We start from the raw sequence: 16,931 nt of genomic DNA on the forward strand, positions 1-16,931 counted from the left end.
CCATTCTATAAAAATTACTGCTTTTAAAAATAATCTAATGAAAGAAACAATAACTTCTAATATTAATCAGATAAATATGCAAAGGTCTGATGCAACTAACATCTCATTTAACTCTTTATTGATGATCATTTCTTGCACTCTGTTAGTGGGAAGATGAATTACATGAAGTCAGTTTAATGAACGCAGATGACAGAACTGTTTTTCATTCTACTTTTTGTAATTGTACTGATACTGATACTAACAGTGATTCCTTGAAGTCACAATATTATCCTGCTAAAGTCTGTATTAGTAGATATTAAACATTTCTGGGAGTTAAATTAAATTGTTATCAGCTACCTAAATATGTAAAGAAGAGAAGTAGTTTATAAAGAAAAGCGTCTGGAGATCTTTAAGTTACTTGAAGACGTTTCACCTCTCATCCGAGAAGCTTCTTCAGTTCTAAGGTCAAATAGTGGGGAGTCCCAGATTTAAACCTAGTGGGAGTATCCCCCCACAGAGGGACAAAAGGACCCCCTGATGATCCTCTAATCGCCTGAGCCAAGGTGTGAAACTGGGTGTGGGTCCCAATCAGCCAGAGTTTCAGGTGAGCTCATTGTGAAACCTGGCCCCACCTTATCATGCGAATTCCTGAGGTCAGATGGCCCAGGATGTGAGTGGGCGTTAAGGCGTCTGGGGAGGGATCTCAAAACTGGATTATAGATGGCAGAGAGTTGGTGGCGTAAACCACCACCTCTGTTTAAAGATGGTCGCTCACAGTGGACATAGATGGCTTCTTTCACTCCTCTTTCAAACCATCTGTCCTCTCTGTCCAAAATGTGAACATTGGCATCCTCGAAAGAGTGTCCTTTATCCTTAAGATGCAGATGGACAGCTGAGTCTTGTCCTGTGGAGGTGGCTCTTCTGTGTTGTGCCATGCGCTTGTGAAGTGGCTGTTTGGTCTCTCCAATGTAGAGGTCTGGGCATTCCTCGCTGCACTGTACAGCATACACCACATTGTTAAGTCTGTGTTTTGGAGTTTTGTCTTTCGGGTGAACCAGTTTTTGTCTGAGCGTGTTGCTGGGTCTGAAATGCACCGGGATGTCATGCTTGGAGAAAACTCTCCTGAGTTTTTCTGATACACCGGCTACATAGGGGATGACAATGTTGTTGTTGTTGTTGTTGCATTTGACCTTAGAACTGAACAAGCTTCTCGGATGAGAGGTGAAACGTCTTCAAGTAACTTAAAGAAGTCCAGATGCTTTTCTTTGCAAGCTCCTTTGACTACGATGACCTGGATGACTGAGAACCTTCACAGACATATGAAGTAGTTTATGTTTGGAGCTGTGTGTTTCACTGTGTACATTGTGTTTCATTGTGTAATTACTTAAAGTTAAAGGTTTCCTGGATTTGGGAGAACTTGATTTTTAGTTTTTGACTTTAATAAAGACATGTTTAATTCTAGCCCTGCCTCTACCCTTTGTGCCTGTGAAGTTTCTTTGTTACAAACACACAACCACACAGAAACCATTGAAATTGAGTGGAAAAATTGTCTGACAGGTATATAAATTATGAAAATCAGTCAGCATGAGCCTGGCAGGAAGCTGGATGATGGACTGATATGAGGTGGAGAGACAGTGGTATGACATTATGTTTATGTCAAGACTCACATGCTTGAAGAAAAATGTAATGGGTGCAGATATTCATTGGCACTTATGTAATAACATTTTTTGTGCTCGTTTTACCCTCATGGACTCTGTTTTTAACAGTTTGGTCAGAAACATAAACAGCCTGCTGGAGGTCATTTTGAAGGATCTCAGAGTGTAACTTCTGTTCCTTTTTGCACAAAGGTCCAAGTACCAATCCTGCAGCTGGGTAAATGCCCTTCTACCACCCTGTCAGCTCTCCTAGTGTGTCCGGTATGTCCTATAGGCATCGTACAGGCATTTACACTAGGACAGCCTTAAGAGTGAATCCATCGCACTGGCTGAATAACTGGAGAGTTGGTAAAGTACGTCAGTGGGTCATCCCCCTCATCTCCAGATTCTGATTCCAGTACAGAGGGCATGTGAGTGGGCTTCGGATGTTGCTCATTTAGAACTTTACAGAAAGCATTTCCTTCCTTTTAAAAGTTTCACTTCACGTTCCTGAACTTGGTGTCCCAGATGATTTTCTTCATGTGAAGCTCTGTGTTAAGGTAACGGAAGCCTGTAATGTTTTCCTTGCTAACATTATAGGTTTGAGAATCTTTTTGAAAGTGAAAATAATCAGATATTATCAAAATTATCAGATATCAGATAGGTTAACCTTAAAAATGTGTGTGTGTGTGTGTGTGTGTGTGTGTGTGTGTGTGTGTGTGTATTAGCAGTACTGAGTCCAGTTCTAATGTAGCCTTCAGTATCTAATGTTGAAATTGCAGTGTGCATGGACTGAGACATGTTGTGTTAAAATCACAAAAAAATCTGTGTATGAATTTTTGAATAGTTCAGGCTTGTAGATCATATGATACAAATTTGTGACCTCTATGAGGATTATTTCCCTCTATAGTTAATGTGCATCATCAAGCTATGTTCGGTGTATGTTTCCTTTTGATGAAATATCTCTGGAAACAAAAATAAAAGGTTCACAAAACAAACTAAAACAACAGGTTGCTTTTCTTTTGTTAGTTGAGTTTTAGTGAGTGAAAAGTCATTTTTCTTATTAAGAAGAGAATCTGAGGAAGAGATCTGAGGTCATGTGTTTGTTTGTTTCTGTTTTTAACTGAACATTAATTGAATAAAACTTCCAGTCACAGTGAATCTGTGTGTCAGTGAAAGCATCGCGTGTGCTTCATGGCGCCATCTAGTGGACTGATAGTAGAAGTAGAGCAGCTGATGGCAGCTTCCTCCGCCTCACACTGCTGTCTGACTGCATTCAGCTGACACTGCTGGTTTTCTGGTTCATCTCAGTGTTTGGACAACATACAATGCAGAGGGAGAATTTCAGTTGATGTGCACACGAATGATTTGTGTTTCCTCTGCAGGTGAAGGTAGAAAGTGTGCGTGAGCTGATGTGGATGTGAATTCAGCAGCATGGATCAGTGTGAGGACAGAGAGGAGGGAGTCCCTCCCTCTAAAACCACTCTGTGTGGGGAACATGAGAGCCAGACCAAAGCTCAGAGGTGAGATAACCATCTCTAACTGTCCATGACTCTTCTCCATGTCACAGCTCAGCACTCACATCACTCTTCATCAGTGTTGGGACTAACGCGTTATTAAGTAACGCGTTACAGTAACTACGTTATTATTGTGGTAACGAGCACGGTAACTAGTTATTATGCCAAAATCAGGAACGCGTTACTCGTTACTGGGATTTCGATAGGGTCGTTACTCGTTACTTCGTGTGGTGGCTATCGCGGAGTTTCCACAGATTCAGTAACATTAGCAAGTGGTGGAGGCAGCAGGTGGATGAAGGAAAAGGGACACAGAAGGAAAAGAGACCCGAGGCGGCCGCCGGTCCAAGTGTGAACTGAACTTCAGGTAAGAAGTTATGACCTGCAGTCTATCTGGGTCAGATATGAACCAAGTTTAGGTGGAGTTTATTTTTGTTATTCTGACTTTTTCCGTACTGCGTGCTAGCTAGCATGACGGAGTTTCTATACAGCTGGGTGGGTGCTATGAAGTTAATGATGTTGAACTTTGTTTTGTTCATAAGTTATTAGAGTTGCCAACCGTCCCGTCTCGTATTCAGAGAAAATATTACGCGTTTCTTATTGAGGTGAAAAGGAACAGTTTGTCCCGTAATTCAGCTACAATGAAAAAGGCACAAAGCTGGAGTTATTCTGTGTTTACGCTGCACAGCTGCCTCTTCTTCTCTCATTCTCCCCCCCTCCCTCTCCTGTTTCTACTTCAATCATGAAAACTGATCAATGATCAGCTGATCGGCTCTCTTGTTTGTTTATCGCTCACTTTGCGCCGAAAGAGGAAACCAGCGGATGTCGCGCTAAACAACAGCAGCACGTTTAAGCTTGATCAGCTGTTGTTAGAATTTATTTAATATTAATTTCTAGTATCAGCTGATGTTTGCTGGAGCCACAGCTGCAAAAAAGCTGCTGGTCATGATATGGTTTGGTTATCTGGTGAGAGGGAAACATGAAGATGAAACCAGGAGATGTCCTTACTGGATCATCAGAGCTGAACAGGTGATGGAGAAACAGGTTTACCTTTTAGGTGACATGAATGAGTTGAAGGGAAGTTATGAACTGTTTCTGAGAGACAAATAACACCAGGATCCTTTTTTAGGTAGCTGACAGCTGGTAACTGTGCAGGTGCGGATCTAGCAAAGTGTTGCCAGGGGGGCATGTAGGGCATTAACAGGGAGAGGGGGCACAAAGAAATACTTTTCTTTCTTATTCTCATTTAAAATGTCTAGCTTTTAATGAAAAATTATCTGAATCTTACAACAAACGATTGATAGATTGATGCATATATACCATCAAAACAGTGAACATCACTGTCACAACAGTGTTTATTTTCATTCAAAGGCTTTGTGATTTTCCCTATAATGGTGGGCTGGTCTCTAGTCAAAATGCCCGGGCCAATTTTCTGTCCCAGTCCAGCCCTGTATGCAGCTCATCTGCAGTCTGGTGTTACCTACAGCTTCCTATTCAAAAGGCAGAATTTCTGAGTTCTGAGTACAATCGAAAGCACCACGACTGCACTTTTTGTGTTGGATGTAAAAGGCGCACATGACGCTGTGACGTAGGCTAGAATCATGGCAGCAGTCAATGACGGTCCAGGCGTGGGATTTCTCTCGTGGAAATATGCACATTATCTTTTCCTTTCTATTGGTAGGTGGCACAGTGCACTTGTGGCAAGTAAGCAAGCTAGAAGACTGGCAAAGTTATGGAAGCAACACATTAACAAGAGAATTCTGAGTAAAACCAAAGTTACTTTCCCTAGTAACTAGTTACTTTGAAAGTAACGAGTAACTTGAAGTAACTGAGTTACTTTTGAGAGAAGTAACTAGTAATGTAACTAAGTTACTATTTTAAAGTAACTTACCCAACACTGCTCTTCATCATTATTCACAGGAACCAACCTGGACCTGAACCCAGCTGTGTGTCCTTAAAGAGTGACTGGTCAAAGAGTATTGGTGCTGATTTTAAAGGACAATGCTCTGCTGTGGAAAGGTAATCTATATCTGTATATATGTTTAATTTTTTCAGTAAACTTTCAAACAGGGTTAATGCCAGATCAGCTTTTCACGTATCTATAATCAAATGTAGTATGAAGTCTTGAGTGAGGTTTTTTTTCCAGAAACATGGCATGGGAAGCATGTGAAAGCTTTATGATGTATGAGGTATTTGTCAATAAACCAAACTGAGCTGAAGTCTTCAAACAGCTCTAGACTCTGTTGGTAGTTCTCAATGGCATCATCAGGACAACTAAACCTTTACTACCACAATGATATGACTCAGTGCTCATTTCCACACATCACTTCATGGACCTTTGGCTCAAGTCTCTGTGTGGGCAGATTTAATGTGAGCTGTCCTTATCACATTTTTTTAAATACATAAAGTGTGTATTTTCTTACCTGGTTCATCTTCTAAAAGTGTCAACACAAGAACTAGAGAAGAAATAGACATCAAGCCCCAAAGCAGCCTCACATTTTGACATGATAGCAAGATAAACAGGATACTTATGTGTCATCAAGGCCCAAGCACTGACATTGCAAAGGTCACACTGCATGTGCTCCGTTTATTAGTAGTATTTTTAGTATTTCTTCACATCACTATGCAGGCTGCAAGTAGAGGTAACATGGGCTGCGAAATAGGGACACAGGCATTAGAGCCTCTTAATGCGCATTTTGTTTAGGTTTCCACCAGGGTGGAATTACCAAAAATAGAGAGAGCATAGCCTAATATATGAAACAGGAAAAGACCGCCGTGTAATCCATTTATTTCAACAAAGTAACGGTAACTGTAACAGAATACAATTACTCATATTTTGTATTTTAAATACGTAACGGCGGTGCATGTATTCCGTTACTCCCCAACACTGGCCAATACTGATCGATAGTTAGAGTGCTAGGAATATTTAGGGGAGGTTGTCACAAGTTGATCACAACCACCCCAATAGTGGTCTAAATAAATTAATGATGAAAGTTAAAACTTTTCATTGCTCTGGTGGCATAATGACTCCCTAATGAAACAGGAAGTTGTTGCTAAGAAGTTAAGAAAGCTTTAAAAAATCATAACTTAAAACCTCTGTCATGATGAAGCTTTTGTGATAATTGGTCCTAATGGTGGAGATGCTAAATTGGGTTTACAGCACCACCTACAGAATCTCAATGAGGCATCTACGAAACTGTTTCATCTGCATATATGAAATTTGATAGCCTGATGTAATAGCTCAAGAAAAAAAACCCTTTTTGATCAATACTCTAAACTAGTGCAGTCAAAATTAACGCATTAACGCAGATTAAGCTGTCATCACGATTAACGCGATAAAAAAATTTAATGCTATTAACGCATCTGGAGTGCAGAATGCCTCAAAATCCCTGTAATTTTTCTGTCAACGCATTTCAGACAGTTTGCCCGCGTAGAGTTACCTTTGTACATGTGCAAATGGGCAGTTGATCTGGTAGTGACGGGCAGCTGAACCAATCAACTCAATATGGAAGATGATAAACACACATTGGCCCTCTCGATGGGAAATTTGAGTATTAAAAAAATAACCAGACGGAAGAGTCGACCATCATAAAGTATTATGCACATAGTGCTGGAAGGAATTATCTTTTCACCGAAGCACTTCCAGCTTAAAATATCCCATTGACGCGAAGCATACCTTAGCTGGGGATGTTGCTTTTTTTGCTCATGGAAAATGAAATGCAATTAATATAGATTAAAAATGAATGAGATTTAATTGTGATTAATCAAAATTAATCCACAGTAACCCTGTGATAAATCTGATTAAGAACTGTGATTGTTTGAGAGCACTAATATATATTATATATATTATATATATATAATATATAATATATATTATATATTAGTGTATACTATTACTATATATGTTTTTTAAAAAGTTGTACTTCACAGGAGAGAAACTGTGCTAAAAGACAGAAGAAAACTATTTAAATTCTCTTTGAATTGCAGCATACATTCTTTGTGTTTATTCTCCATTTACTTCTTTATATTGCATAAATGTCAGTTACAAGCTTAAATATAAAGTTAAAAAAGTGTAATTGCAGCCAGGCTATTGATCAAGTAATTGTGATTAATCGCAATTAATTACAGAAAATTGTGAGATTAATTAGTTAATTTTAATTAGTTAATCTATTCACAGCTATTCTAAACATAACAGGAAGTCAGTCATTTTCAATCTAAGATGCAAGTTTTGGTTCAATTTTTGCCATTTTCTGGTCTTGTATTTATCAAACTTCTCCTAGAGATTGGAATGAATAAACATGCTTAATCTAAAGGCTTTGGTGATGCTAAATTGTAAAGCTTTTGAGTTTTCATAGAATCCGTCCACAACGGATTGTCAAACTTTGATCATTTGCCAGGGGAGATTAAACTGTCATATTTTAAATGTACTTTGTCCAGTCTATCCCAAATTTAACATATAAGATGGTATTCTGAGTCCAGAGACATCTACAAGCCAATATCAGCTAATGCTTAATGTTACTTCCAGGCACCGGGAAATCAATATTAACTGATAAAATCACATATGAAATTTAAAATTTTGGATCCAGACAATACACAGCAAAATAAGATGTAGTTGGTTTTCTTATACACAATCTAATGGGCACAGTCAGTTTCATCGCTTCTTGTAGTTTTAATTTATTCCTGTTTTTTTTTGTGGAGAGCCATAACATGAGCCAAGTCTTCATGATTTCTCCACAGGGTGAACAAGGAGAGCTCAGAGGTTTCCACTGATCAGTCTGGCCAGCAGCATCACCACATAAAACTTAACTCAATATTTATGGTCAGTACATGTGCAAAAACTACTTTTGCTATTTTCTATTTTGTTCACAGTGATCTCTATGCTGCACCTTTTAGACTAGTGTAAGGACAGTGTGTCTAACATTGATCCAATTTTTGGCTCCGGGATTTCAGTATGATCAGGTGAATCACAGAGTATTCTGTTCCAGCTACTGGAGGAAAACATTATCACTTTTGTGAAGAATGAGCTGAAGACGATCCAAAGAGTTCTGGTTCCAGACTACATGGAACCATTTGAGCGTCAGAAGAAGGATGAGAACGTGTTTGGGGTGAATGAACAGCAGAGAAGCAGAGAACCCTTCCTAAAGATCGCACTACACTTCCTGAGGACAATGAAGCAGGAAGAGCTGGCTGACCAACTGCAGAGCAGTAAGAGTATTTCTCTAAAGATCTTATCTGCTGGAAAAATTAGAAATTTTCTAATAGTTCAAGAGAATAATTCCCTAGTGTAGTGTTTTATACATTTACTTAGCAAGTGAAAGGTTGCAGGTTGGATTCTGGAAGTTGAAGACACAAATGAAGCTTGTGCATAAGTTCAGTAATGACACATCTGTCTACTACCCAGGTGTTTGATGGCTAGTATATTCATCACTTCCTCTTTGCTGTACAATAACTTAAGTTATTTCTTATGTGTTTTCAGAAATGTCTGCTCCAAGTTGTACACATGATCTTAAAACTTTGCTGAAGAAGAAGTTCCAGTGTGTATTTGAGGGGATCGCTAAAGCAGGAAACCCAACCCGTCTAAATCAGATCTACACAGAGCTCTACATCACAGAGGGAGGGACTGCAGAGGTCAATGATGAACATGAGGTTAGACAGATTGAAACAGCATCCAGGAAACCAGACAGACCAGAAAGAACAATCAAACATGGAGAATTCTTTAATGCCTCAAGTGGAAGAGATCAAACAAACAGAATAGTGCTGACAAAGGGAGTGGCTGGCATTGGGAAAACAATTTTAACTCAGAAAATCATTCTGGACTGGACTGAAGACAAAGCGAACCAGGACATCCAGTTTATATTTCCATTCACTTTCAGAGAGCTGAATGTGTTGAAAGATAAAAAATTCAGCTTGGTGGAACTTGTTCATCACTTTATAACCACAACTAAAGACTCAGGAATCTGCAGATTTGAAGACTTCCAGGTTATGTTCATTCTTGATGGTCTGGATGAGTGTCGACTTCCTCTGGATTTCAACAACAATATGATTCTGACTGATGTTGCAGTGTCCACATCAGTGGATGTCCTGCTCACAAATCTCATCAGAGGGAACCTGCTTCCCTCTGCTCATCTCTGGATAACAACACGACCTGCAGCAGCCAATCAGATCCCTCCTCAGTGTGTTGACATGGTGACGGAGATCAGAGGGTTCACTGACCCACAGAAGGAGGAGTACTTCAGGAAGAGATTCAGAGATGAGAAGCAGGGAAGCAGGATCATCTCTCACATCAAGACATCACGAAGCCTCCACATCATGTGCCACATCCCAGTCTTCTGCTGGATCACTGCTACAGTTCTGGAGGAAATGTTGAGAACCACAGAGGTGAGAAAGCTACCCAACACCCTGACTGAGATGTACATCCACTTCCTGGTGGTTCAGGCCAAAGTGAAGAAGGTCAAGTATGATGAAGGAGCTGAGACAGATCCACACTGGAGTCCAGAGAGCAGGAAGATGGTTGAGTCTCTGGGAAAACTGGCTTTTCATCAGCTGCAGAAAGGAAACCTGATCTTCTATGAATCAGACCTGACAGAGTGTGGCATCAATATCAGAGCAGCCTCAGTGTACTCAGGAGTGTTCACACAGATCTTTAAAGAGGAGAGAGGACTGTACCAGGACAAGGTGTTCTGCTTTGTCCATCTGAGTGTTCAGGAGTTTCTGGCTGCTCTTCATGTCCATCTGACCTTCATCAACTCTGATGTCAATTTGCTGGAAGAAGCACAAACAATCTCCAGTAGGTCTGATAAAACACATTTCTACCAGAGTGCTGTGGATAAGGCCTTAGAGAGTCCAAATGGACACCTGGACTTGTTCCTCCGATTCCTTGTGGGTCTTTCAATGCCGACCAATCAGACCCTCCTACGAGGCCTGCTGACAACGACCGAAAGAAGTTCACAGACCAATCAGACTCTACTAGCATCCCTGCTTACACGGCTGAGAAGTAGTTCACAGTTCAACCAGAAAACATATATCAAGAAAAAACTCAATGAGAATCTATCTACAGAGAAAAGCATCAACCTGTTCCACTGTCTTAATGAACTGAATGATCATTCTCTAGTGGAGGAAATCAAACAGTCCCTGAGTTCAGGAAGTATCTCCACTGATAAACTGTCTCCTGCTCAGTGGTCAGCTCTGGTTTTCATCTTACTGTCATCCAAAAAAGATATGGATGTGTTTGACCTGAAGAAATACTCTGATTCAGAGGAGGCTCTTCTGCAGCTGCTGCCAGTGGTCAAAGCCTCCAAAAACGCTCTGTAAGTTATCATGAAATCATCAATTATTTTTAAACACATGCCTGTCTTTAACAGAACACAAAATTGTATTTGTTATTATCAGGTTTGCTTATAAATTCCCTGAAAAGCCTTCAGTTGATCCAAAATGCAGTAGGGGTACTAACAGGGACTAGAAAGAGAGAGCATGTTTCTCTGATATTGGAGTCTCTTCATTGGCTCTCTGGTGAATCCAGAATCAAATTTAAAATCTTTATAATCACATACAAGGTCTTGTATAATTAAGGCCCATCTCTTAATAGTACCATATCACCCCATTAGAGCTCTTTGCTCTCAGACTGCAGGCTTACTTGTGTAAAAAGTGTTTAAAAGTAAAATGGGAGGCAGAGCCTTTAGATTTCAGGCCCCTCTTCTGTGGAACCAGCTAACAGTTTGGAAGTAGAAATAGTTCACTATCTCTACTTCTAAGATTAAGTTTAAGACTTTCCTTTTTGACAAAGGATATAATTAGGGCTGGATCACGTGACCCTGAGTCCTCCCTTAGTTACACTGCAATAGGTCTAGGCTGGCAGGGGATTCCCATGATGCACTGAGTGTTTCTCCTTCTTTCAACCCTTTTCACGTACCATGTGTTTATACACCACTCTGCATTTAATAATTTGTTATTATCAATCTCTAGCTGGTTCTCCCTGAGGTTTCTTCCTGTTAAAAGGGATTTTTTCCTTTTTAAAAAAAAAACATAGAAAAGAGGAAGTTTTTCCTTACCACTCTCGTTAAAATGAGCATTTTAACGAGAAAGCATCAGACAGTCATATGATTGTTGGGGTTTTCTCTGTTTTATCCGTGTTATTGTAGGGTCTTCGCCTTATAATATAAAAGCGGCAATTGCTGTTGTGATTTGCTGTTATATAAATAAAGCTGAATTGAACTGCAATGACTTGGTCTATTTTATTATTGTTGTCTCTTCAGGCTCAGTAGCTGCAATCTGTCACATAGAAGCTGTGAAGCTCTATCCTCTTCTCTAAAATTAGAAGACTGTGAACTGAGATCTCTAGACATGGGTAACAATAAACTGGAGGATTCAGGATTGAAGCTGCTGTTGGCTGGATTGGAAATTCCATACTGGAAACTGGAAACACTCAGGTCAGATCATATTTGTTAGATCTATGTGCCTATCAGCCAAATGTTTGAATTTCCCTTCCATAAATAATAATTTCGATTTTACAATGGCATATTTAGATTCACATATTTTGTTTTTTACATGTGCAAAGTCTGGAGTAGTTTGAACTTAACCAGTCTATTTGCATTTGTACAGCACCGAGTATCATTTTTCATCATTAGCATTTTCTCAGTTATGTAAATTGAGAAGGACTTGGCATGCAAGAGGGATGATAATGTCCATAGATTATGTATTTTCAAGAATTCAGGTAAGACGGTTTATGTTTGTTTTCTTTTTCATTACTCTCCAATCAGATTGAGCAACTGTAACCTCTCAAAGAGAAGCTGTGAAATTCTGTCCTCAGTTCTCAGCGCTTCATACTCTATTCTGAGAGAGCTGGACCTGAGTGACAATGACCTTAAGGACTCTGGAATGACCATATTGTCTTCTGGACTGGATAATCCACACTGTAAACTGGAAACACTCAGGTCAGCGATTTTAAAATGTACAACTTCTCATGGTTACCCTGTCCTCCAGGTACAGCCCCCTCCTCTCTTTCTCTCTCTTCCTTATTGCTCTAACTTTTCTCTACCCTGCCTGTGTGAGTGTGAATATGAGTGGTATCAACCAATGTTTTTCAGTGGCAGGCATGTTTCCTGGAGTCCTCTGGCAGACACACTTTTCTCCTATCTACAGATTAGCTCCGTACTTAAACTGTTTAGACTACTCTGAATCAACTGGAACCAACTCTAAGCCAGCCGAACCCACTCTTACCAACTCCTGTTGGATTGTTCTCTGGATTCAATTCCCCTGAGTTCAGTCAGTCTACTTCTTGAGGATAGGAAGAGAGACTGAAGAGCTGTTCTGGTTTGTAGCTTGTCCCTTGCACACTGAGAAGTGTCCTAAATATTCTGGAAACTGCCTTCTCACCAAATCAAACTGACCTCTTTTATCTAAGTACCATTTGCTTTCAGACCTACTAAATGAACTAGTTAATACTGATCAGTTCTCTGGCTCATAGCAACTCACTGCTCGAGTACAGCAGAATCCAGGTCAGTTAAGTAGCAGAGGGGGTTGTTAATCAATTTCAGCTGCTTTGCTATAAATGAGCTTAACAAATTGGAACCTACAAAGTGTGCATGAGAAGCCCGATTGATATTTGTAGATTGGGCAAGTTCTCCCTATGCAAGTGTAAAATGCATGAAAGGGGTCTGTAGAAATGACAGAGAACATTATGCATGTAACATCATTCAGCATGATCATTTTGGTGGTGTGTCAGTGATATCTCACTGAGGGATGCAAGGACCTCTACAAGCAAGACACCATGACTTGCACTGGGTATCAGAATGAACCCACTTGGACCCACTGTCAGACACTACACTAGGTTCTCTTGGTGTATGGTCTAAATCCAATAAACCACCTCTGGGAAATTATGTTTTGGTCCTCCGACGTCACTAGGTTACACCTCAAACTGACCAGGAGCTCAGTGACACCCTTGTCCAGATCTGGGAGGAGATCCCCCTGAACAAATATCTAAAACCTGATATTGTCAGACATGCTCTCAAACGCACACTACAGAGTACCATTTTGAGTTACTGCAATGAAATTTCAACAAAATGGACTAGCATGTTGCTTTTTTTTAGTAGATTTTTGGGGTTTTCTTGGAATTCAGTTCTCCTTAGATTGATCATTTTCGTGACCATCAAATGATCTGGCTCTTGGTGGCGTTAGATTTTAGATCAAAGCGACTTTGTTTCTCCTAACAGTGCCATATAAAGAATACACTTTGTATTTAGCTGCCATGCTGTTTTCTAACAGTATCTGTCACATGTTGTTTTTTCAGACTGACAGGATGCCTGATCACAAAATATGGTTGTACCTCTCTGGTATCAGCTGTGAAGGCCAACCACTCCCATCTGAGAGAGCTTGACTTGACTTACAATCATCCAGAAGAGGCAGGAGTAAAACTATTAGAGCAGCTAAGACTGGAAATTCTCAGGTAGGGAGAGGCCTCTTGATTCATTTAATCAGTAATAAAATATACCAAAATGTCAGGTTGAAATGATTACTTATGATTACTTATGCAATATCTAAACTTATTTGACTAGGTTATATATTTTTTTTAAAGCAATAAAAGCAAAAAAAAAAAAAACATAACGGTCTGATTGAAGATACTTACATGACAACCACAGGAAGGGACTGTAGACACATTTTCTTTAAATGTGTCAAAATGTTTGACTGTTCCAAAGGAGAAAATGAACCTCAGTTTGATTTAAATGAACTAAATAATGCAATTTAAAAATTTAAAATAAAAACTTAACAATATGTGTATGAGAGCAATGTAATGTCCATGTGTGCATGCTGAAAGAGACTGTGCTGGTCTGAACCCCCTCCTCCTTTCAGGGTGGAGCCTGCTGGAGTCCGATGGTTGAGACCGGGTCTGAGGAAGTGTAAGTGTGTTTTTAATGTGATTCATGAAAACAAAGCGGTACACATTCAACCATGTTCAAACTCTTACATGACATCTCTAATGTCAGGAGTCATCATCAAAGTGTCAATGAACACATGACAGATCAATAACTGCAGCTGGATGTGTTTGTTCTCGCCGTCAGATTCCTGTCAACTCGAAATCGACACAAACACAGTGCACACAAACCTCAAACTGTCTGAAGACAACAGGAAGGTGACACGTGTGGTGGAAGGTCAGCCATATCCTGATCATCCTGACAGATTTGATTATTGGCCTCAGCTACTGTGCAGAGATGGTCTGACTGGTCGTTGTTACTGGGAGGTTGAGTGTAGAGGAGGAGTTAACATATCAGTAAGTTACAGAGCAATCAACAGGAGAGGAGACAGAGAACACTGTGTGTTTGGAGAGAATGATCAGTCCTGGAGTCTGAGCTGTTCAGATGATGGTTGTTATTTTGTCTGGCACAATAATAAAAAAACATCCATCTCCTCCTCCTCGTCCTCCTCTGTCTCTAACAGAGTAGCAGTGTATGTGGACTGTCCTGCTGGCACTCTGTCCTTCTACAGAGTCTCCTCTGACTCTCTGATCCACCTCCACACCTTCAACACCACATTCATTGAACCTCTTTATCCTGGATTTACAGTCTTGTTTCCTACTTCCTCAGTGAATTTGTGTACAGTTTAGGATAAGGTAGGGGTATTCAATTCAAATTAAACATCCAGCAAGAGAAAATACAGCAAGAAAAGTCCAGAATATCATAAAATTCCACATTCATTATAATTTAGTGCAATATATTTTAATGTAGCACAACAGTTAGATCAAAGTCTGTGTATAGTTAATAACTGGCTGTCAAGTAAAAGAAATACAGTACAATTCAACAGGATTTGATTTTCACAATGACCTGGAGGGTACTCCACCGATAAAAGATTAATAAACTGCTCTTTCCTTTCCTTGTAAACATCTTCCCCTTCAGTCCTTTAAAGATGGAAGCTACGATTATTCCAGGACCTACATGTTGTTGTTCTGTCTTTTTCCACTCAAAGCTTCACAGTAAATATCAGTATGTTGTATTTCTCTGAAACAGAGGTGACCAACTGTGATATCAAGGAGGAATCACTGAGCTGCAGTGCCTTAAATGATGAATTAACAAACTGTTAAAAAACATTTTCACATTATTTTGTTTCTCTGGACTTTAGTTTTGTTTTATCATGAGCCTGTTCAGTGTCCAAATAAAAAACCAAGTCTTAAATGTTTCATTACAGTGAAACTTTTTTGTTTTATGAAGCTCCAACAAAGCTAATATTTCATTTAATTTTGAAGGAGAACCCTAATGCTAAATATATTCATGCACCGTTAACCTTAGACTTATTTTGAGTAAATATCACATACAAACCTGTAAGTCGAACTCTTTCGGTCTGTGTTTGCATAACACTTCGAGCTGTTCATGTTTTACATGTTTTCGTTTTTTTATTTACTGATTTATGGATTTTCTTTCACTGATTAGATGTTTTTAATCTCTTCTTGTTCGCTTACTTGTGAAGACAACATTACATGATCATTTCCACCATCTCTGAAGGAACTTTGTTTACATGTTCCCATTTTGTCAGGGAGCTTTCTTTGTGTTATTAAAACTAAACAAATAAATAAATGAACAAACTACATGATGTTGCTTTAGTCATTCTTTCATGGGTGTTTAAATTATCAAATTATTTTATATTAATATTGTGTTATAATTGTACTGATGGCTCATCAGCAACACTGATACCAACAGCCTCATATTTATGAGGTTGAAATGGACCATTCACTGCTCTCCACTGGTCATTGTCAGTAACTACAACTCAAATACAATATACTGTCTTTATGACACATTTACTGCAGTGTTTCAACACTAGTGTTCTTCAGTGGGGTAATGTTGCAGTACGTAAACGCAGATATTAAACTGATAGAAATACTGACGTCAGCAGGGAAAAACTGTGTTTATTTTCTTCGTGTGGTCACAGAGACGAACTGCAGGTAAAAATATCACAGTCAGACACCAAAACATAAAGAATAAAAAAAAACATGGCAAATTTTTTGTCAAATGGCAAACATCATGTATCCTGTCACACCACAATTTAAATAGAACATTTCTGGAGGATGTGTTCAGTACAAACAATAACAGTACAGAAATGCAGATCTCTGTAAAACCTCAAACATTTCAAACTGATCAGTTCCTGATTTTCCTCTTTCACAATTTCTCCCTAAGCTCCTCACTGTGTTGTCTTTCTTTGTAAAGTTTCACTTCACTTTCCTGGTCTTGCTGTCAGATGATCCTCTCCATGTGAAGCTCCATGTGATGGTAATAGTTGTTCTTCTTGTTAACACCAGCTTTGTTCAGATTAATTCCAGCAGAAACAAAAGAAATCTGCCACTCCATACATCACGCTGACTGACTCACAGCTGGACCCGAGAAGGAGGCAACCTTTAAGCAGCTCGTCTGACATCTTGTGTGAGTTTAAAGAGAATGATTCACATTTCCATCAAAATGTTCGAGGCAGTTTTTGCTCTATTTAGAAATGTCTGGTCTGCTTCTATGACTTAACATCTACTCAATTCCTGTTCTTCACTGTTCTCTTAAAGTATTTATGCCTTTTTTTGAATATTTCTCTTTTTGTGCTTTGACAATTTTTACTTCAACCAGTTACAAAAGTACGACTTACTTATTTATGTGCTCCAATATTCTGAAATCTTGCTATTATGATGGCATTAGAAGTTCATAGTTTTTGGTCCAAAACAAAGCCAAAAAAACTAAAAGTTAAAGCAGTTGCACAATAAAAACATGTCAGAACAATGACGCTTTTACAGGGGGAAAACAAAAGTGGAAGACACTTTAACCCTTCCATACTGCTCGTG

At 39.3% G+C, this 16,931-nt stretch overlaps 2 protein-coding genes across 2 annotated transcripts in view; both read left to right on the forward strand.

Annotated features, from left to right (window-relative positions):
• The window catches only part of LOC120746273 (NLR family CARD domain-containing protein 3-like), a 183,842-nt gene that overhangs the window by 143,629 nt on the left and 23,282 nt on the right, over nt 1-16,931 (forward strand). Inside the window, exons 4-5 of the mRNA XM_040051679.1 lie at nt 2,999-3,136; nt 5,048-5,146. Of these exons, the coding sequence (XP_039907613.1) occupies nt 3,048-3,136; nt 5,048-5,146 (188 nt within the window). The 5' untranslated portion in view covers nt 2,999-3,047. The remainder of the gene's footprint in view (nt 1-2,998; nt 3,137-5,047; nt 5,147-16,931) is intronic.
• Nucleotides 13,686-15,686, forward strand: LOC120746313 (stonustoxin subunit beta-like). Its single transcript, XM_040051759.1, has one exon. It carries the CDS (start codon nt 14,160-14,162, stop codon nt 14,721-14,723), a length of 564 nt encoding a protein of 187 aa, XP_039907693.1. The 5' UTR covers nt 13,686-14,159; the 3' UTR covers nt 14,724-15,686.

The sequence above is a fragment of the Simochromis diagramma genome, unplaced genomic scaffold, assembly GCF_900408965.1.
Source record: "Simochromis diagramma unplaced genomic scaffold, fSimDia1.1 OVJJ01000107.1, whole genome shotgun sequence".
Classification (NCBI taxonomy): domain Eukaryota; kingdom Metazoa; phylum Chordata; class Actinopteri; order Cichliformes; family Cichlidae; genus Simochromis; species Simochromis diagramma.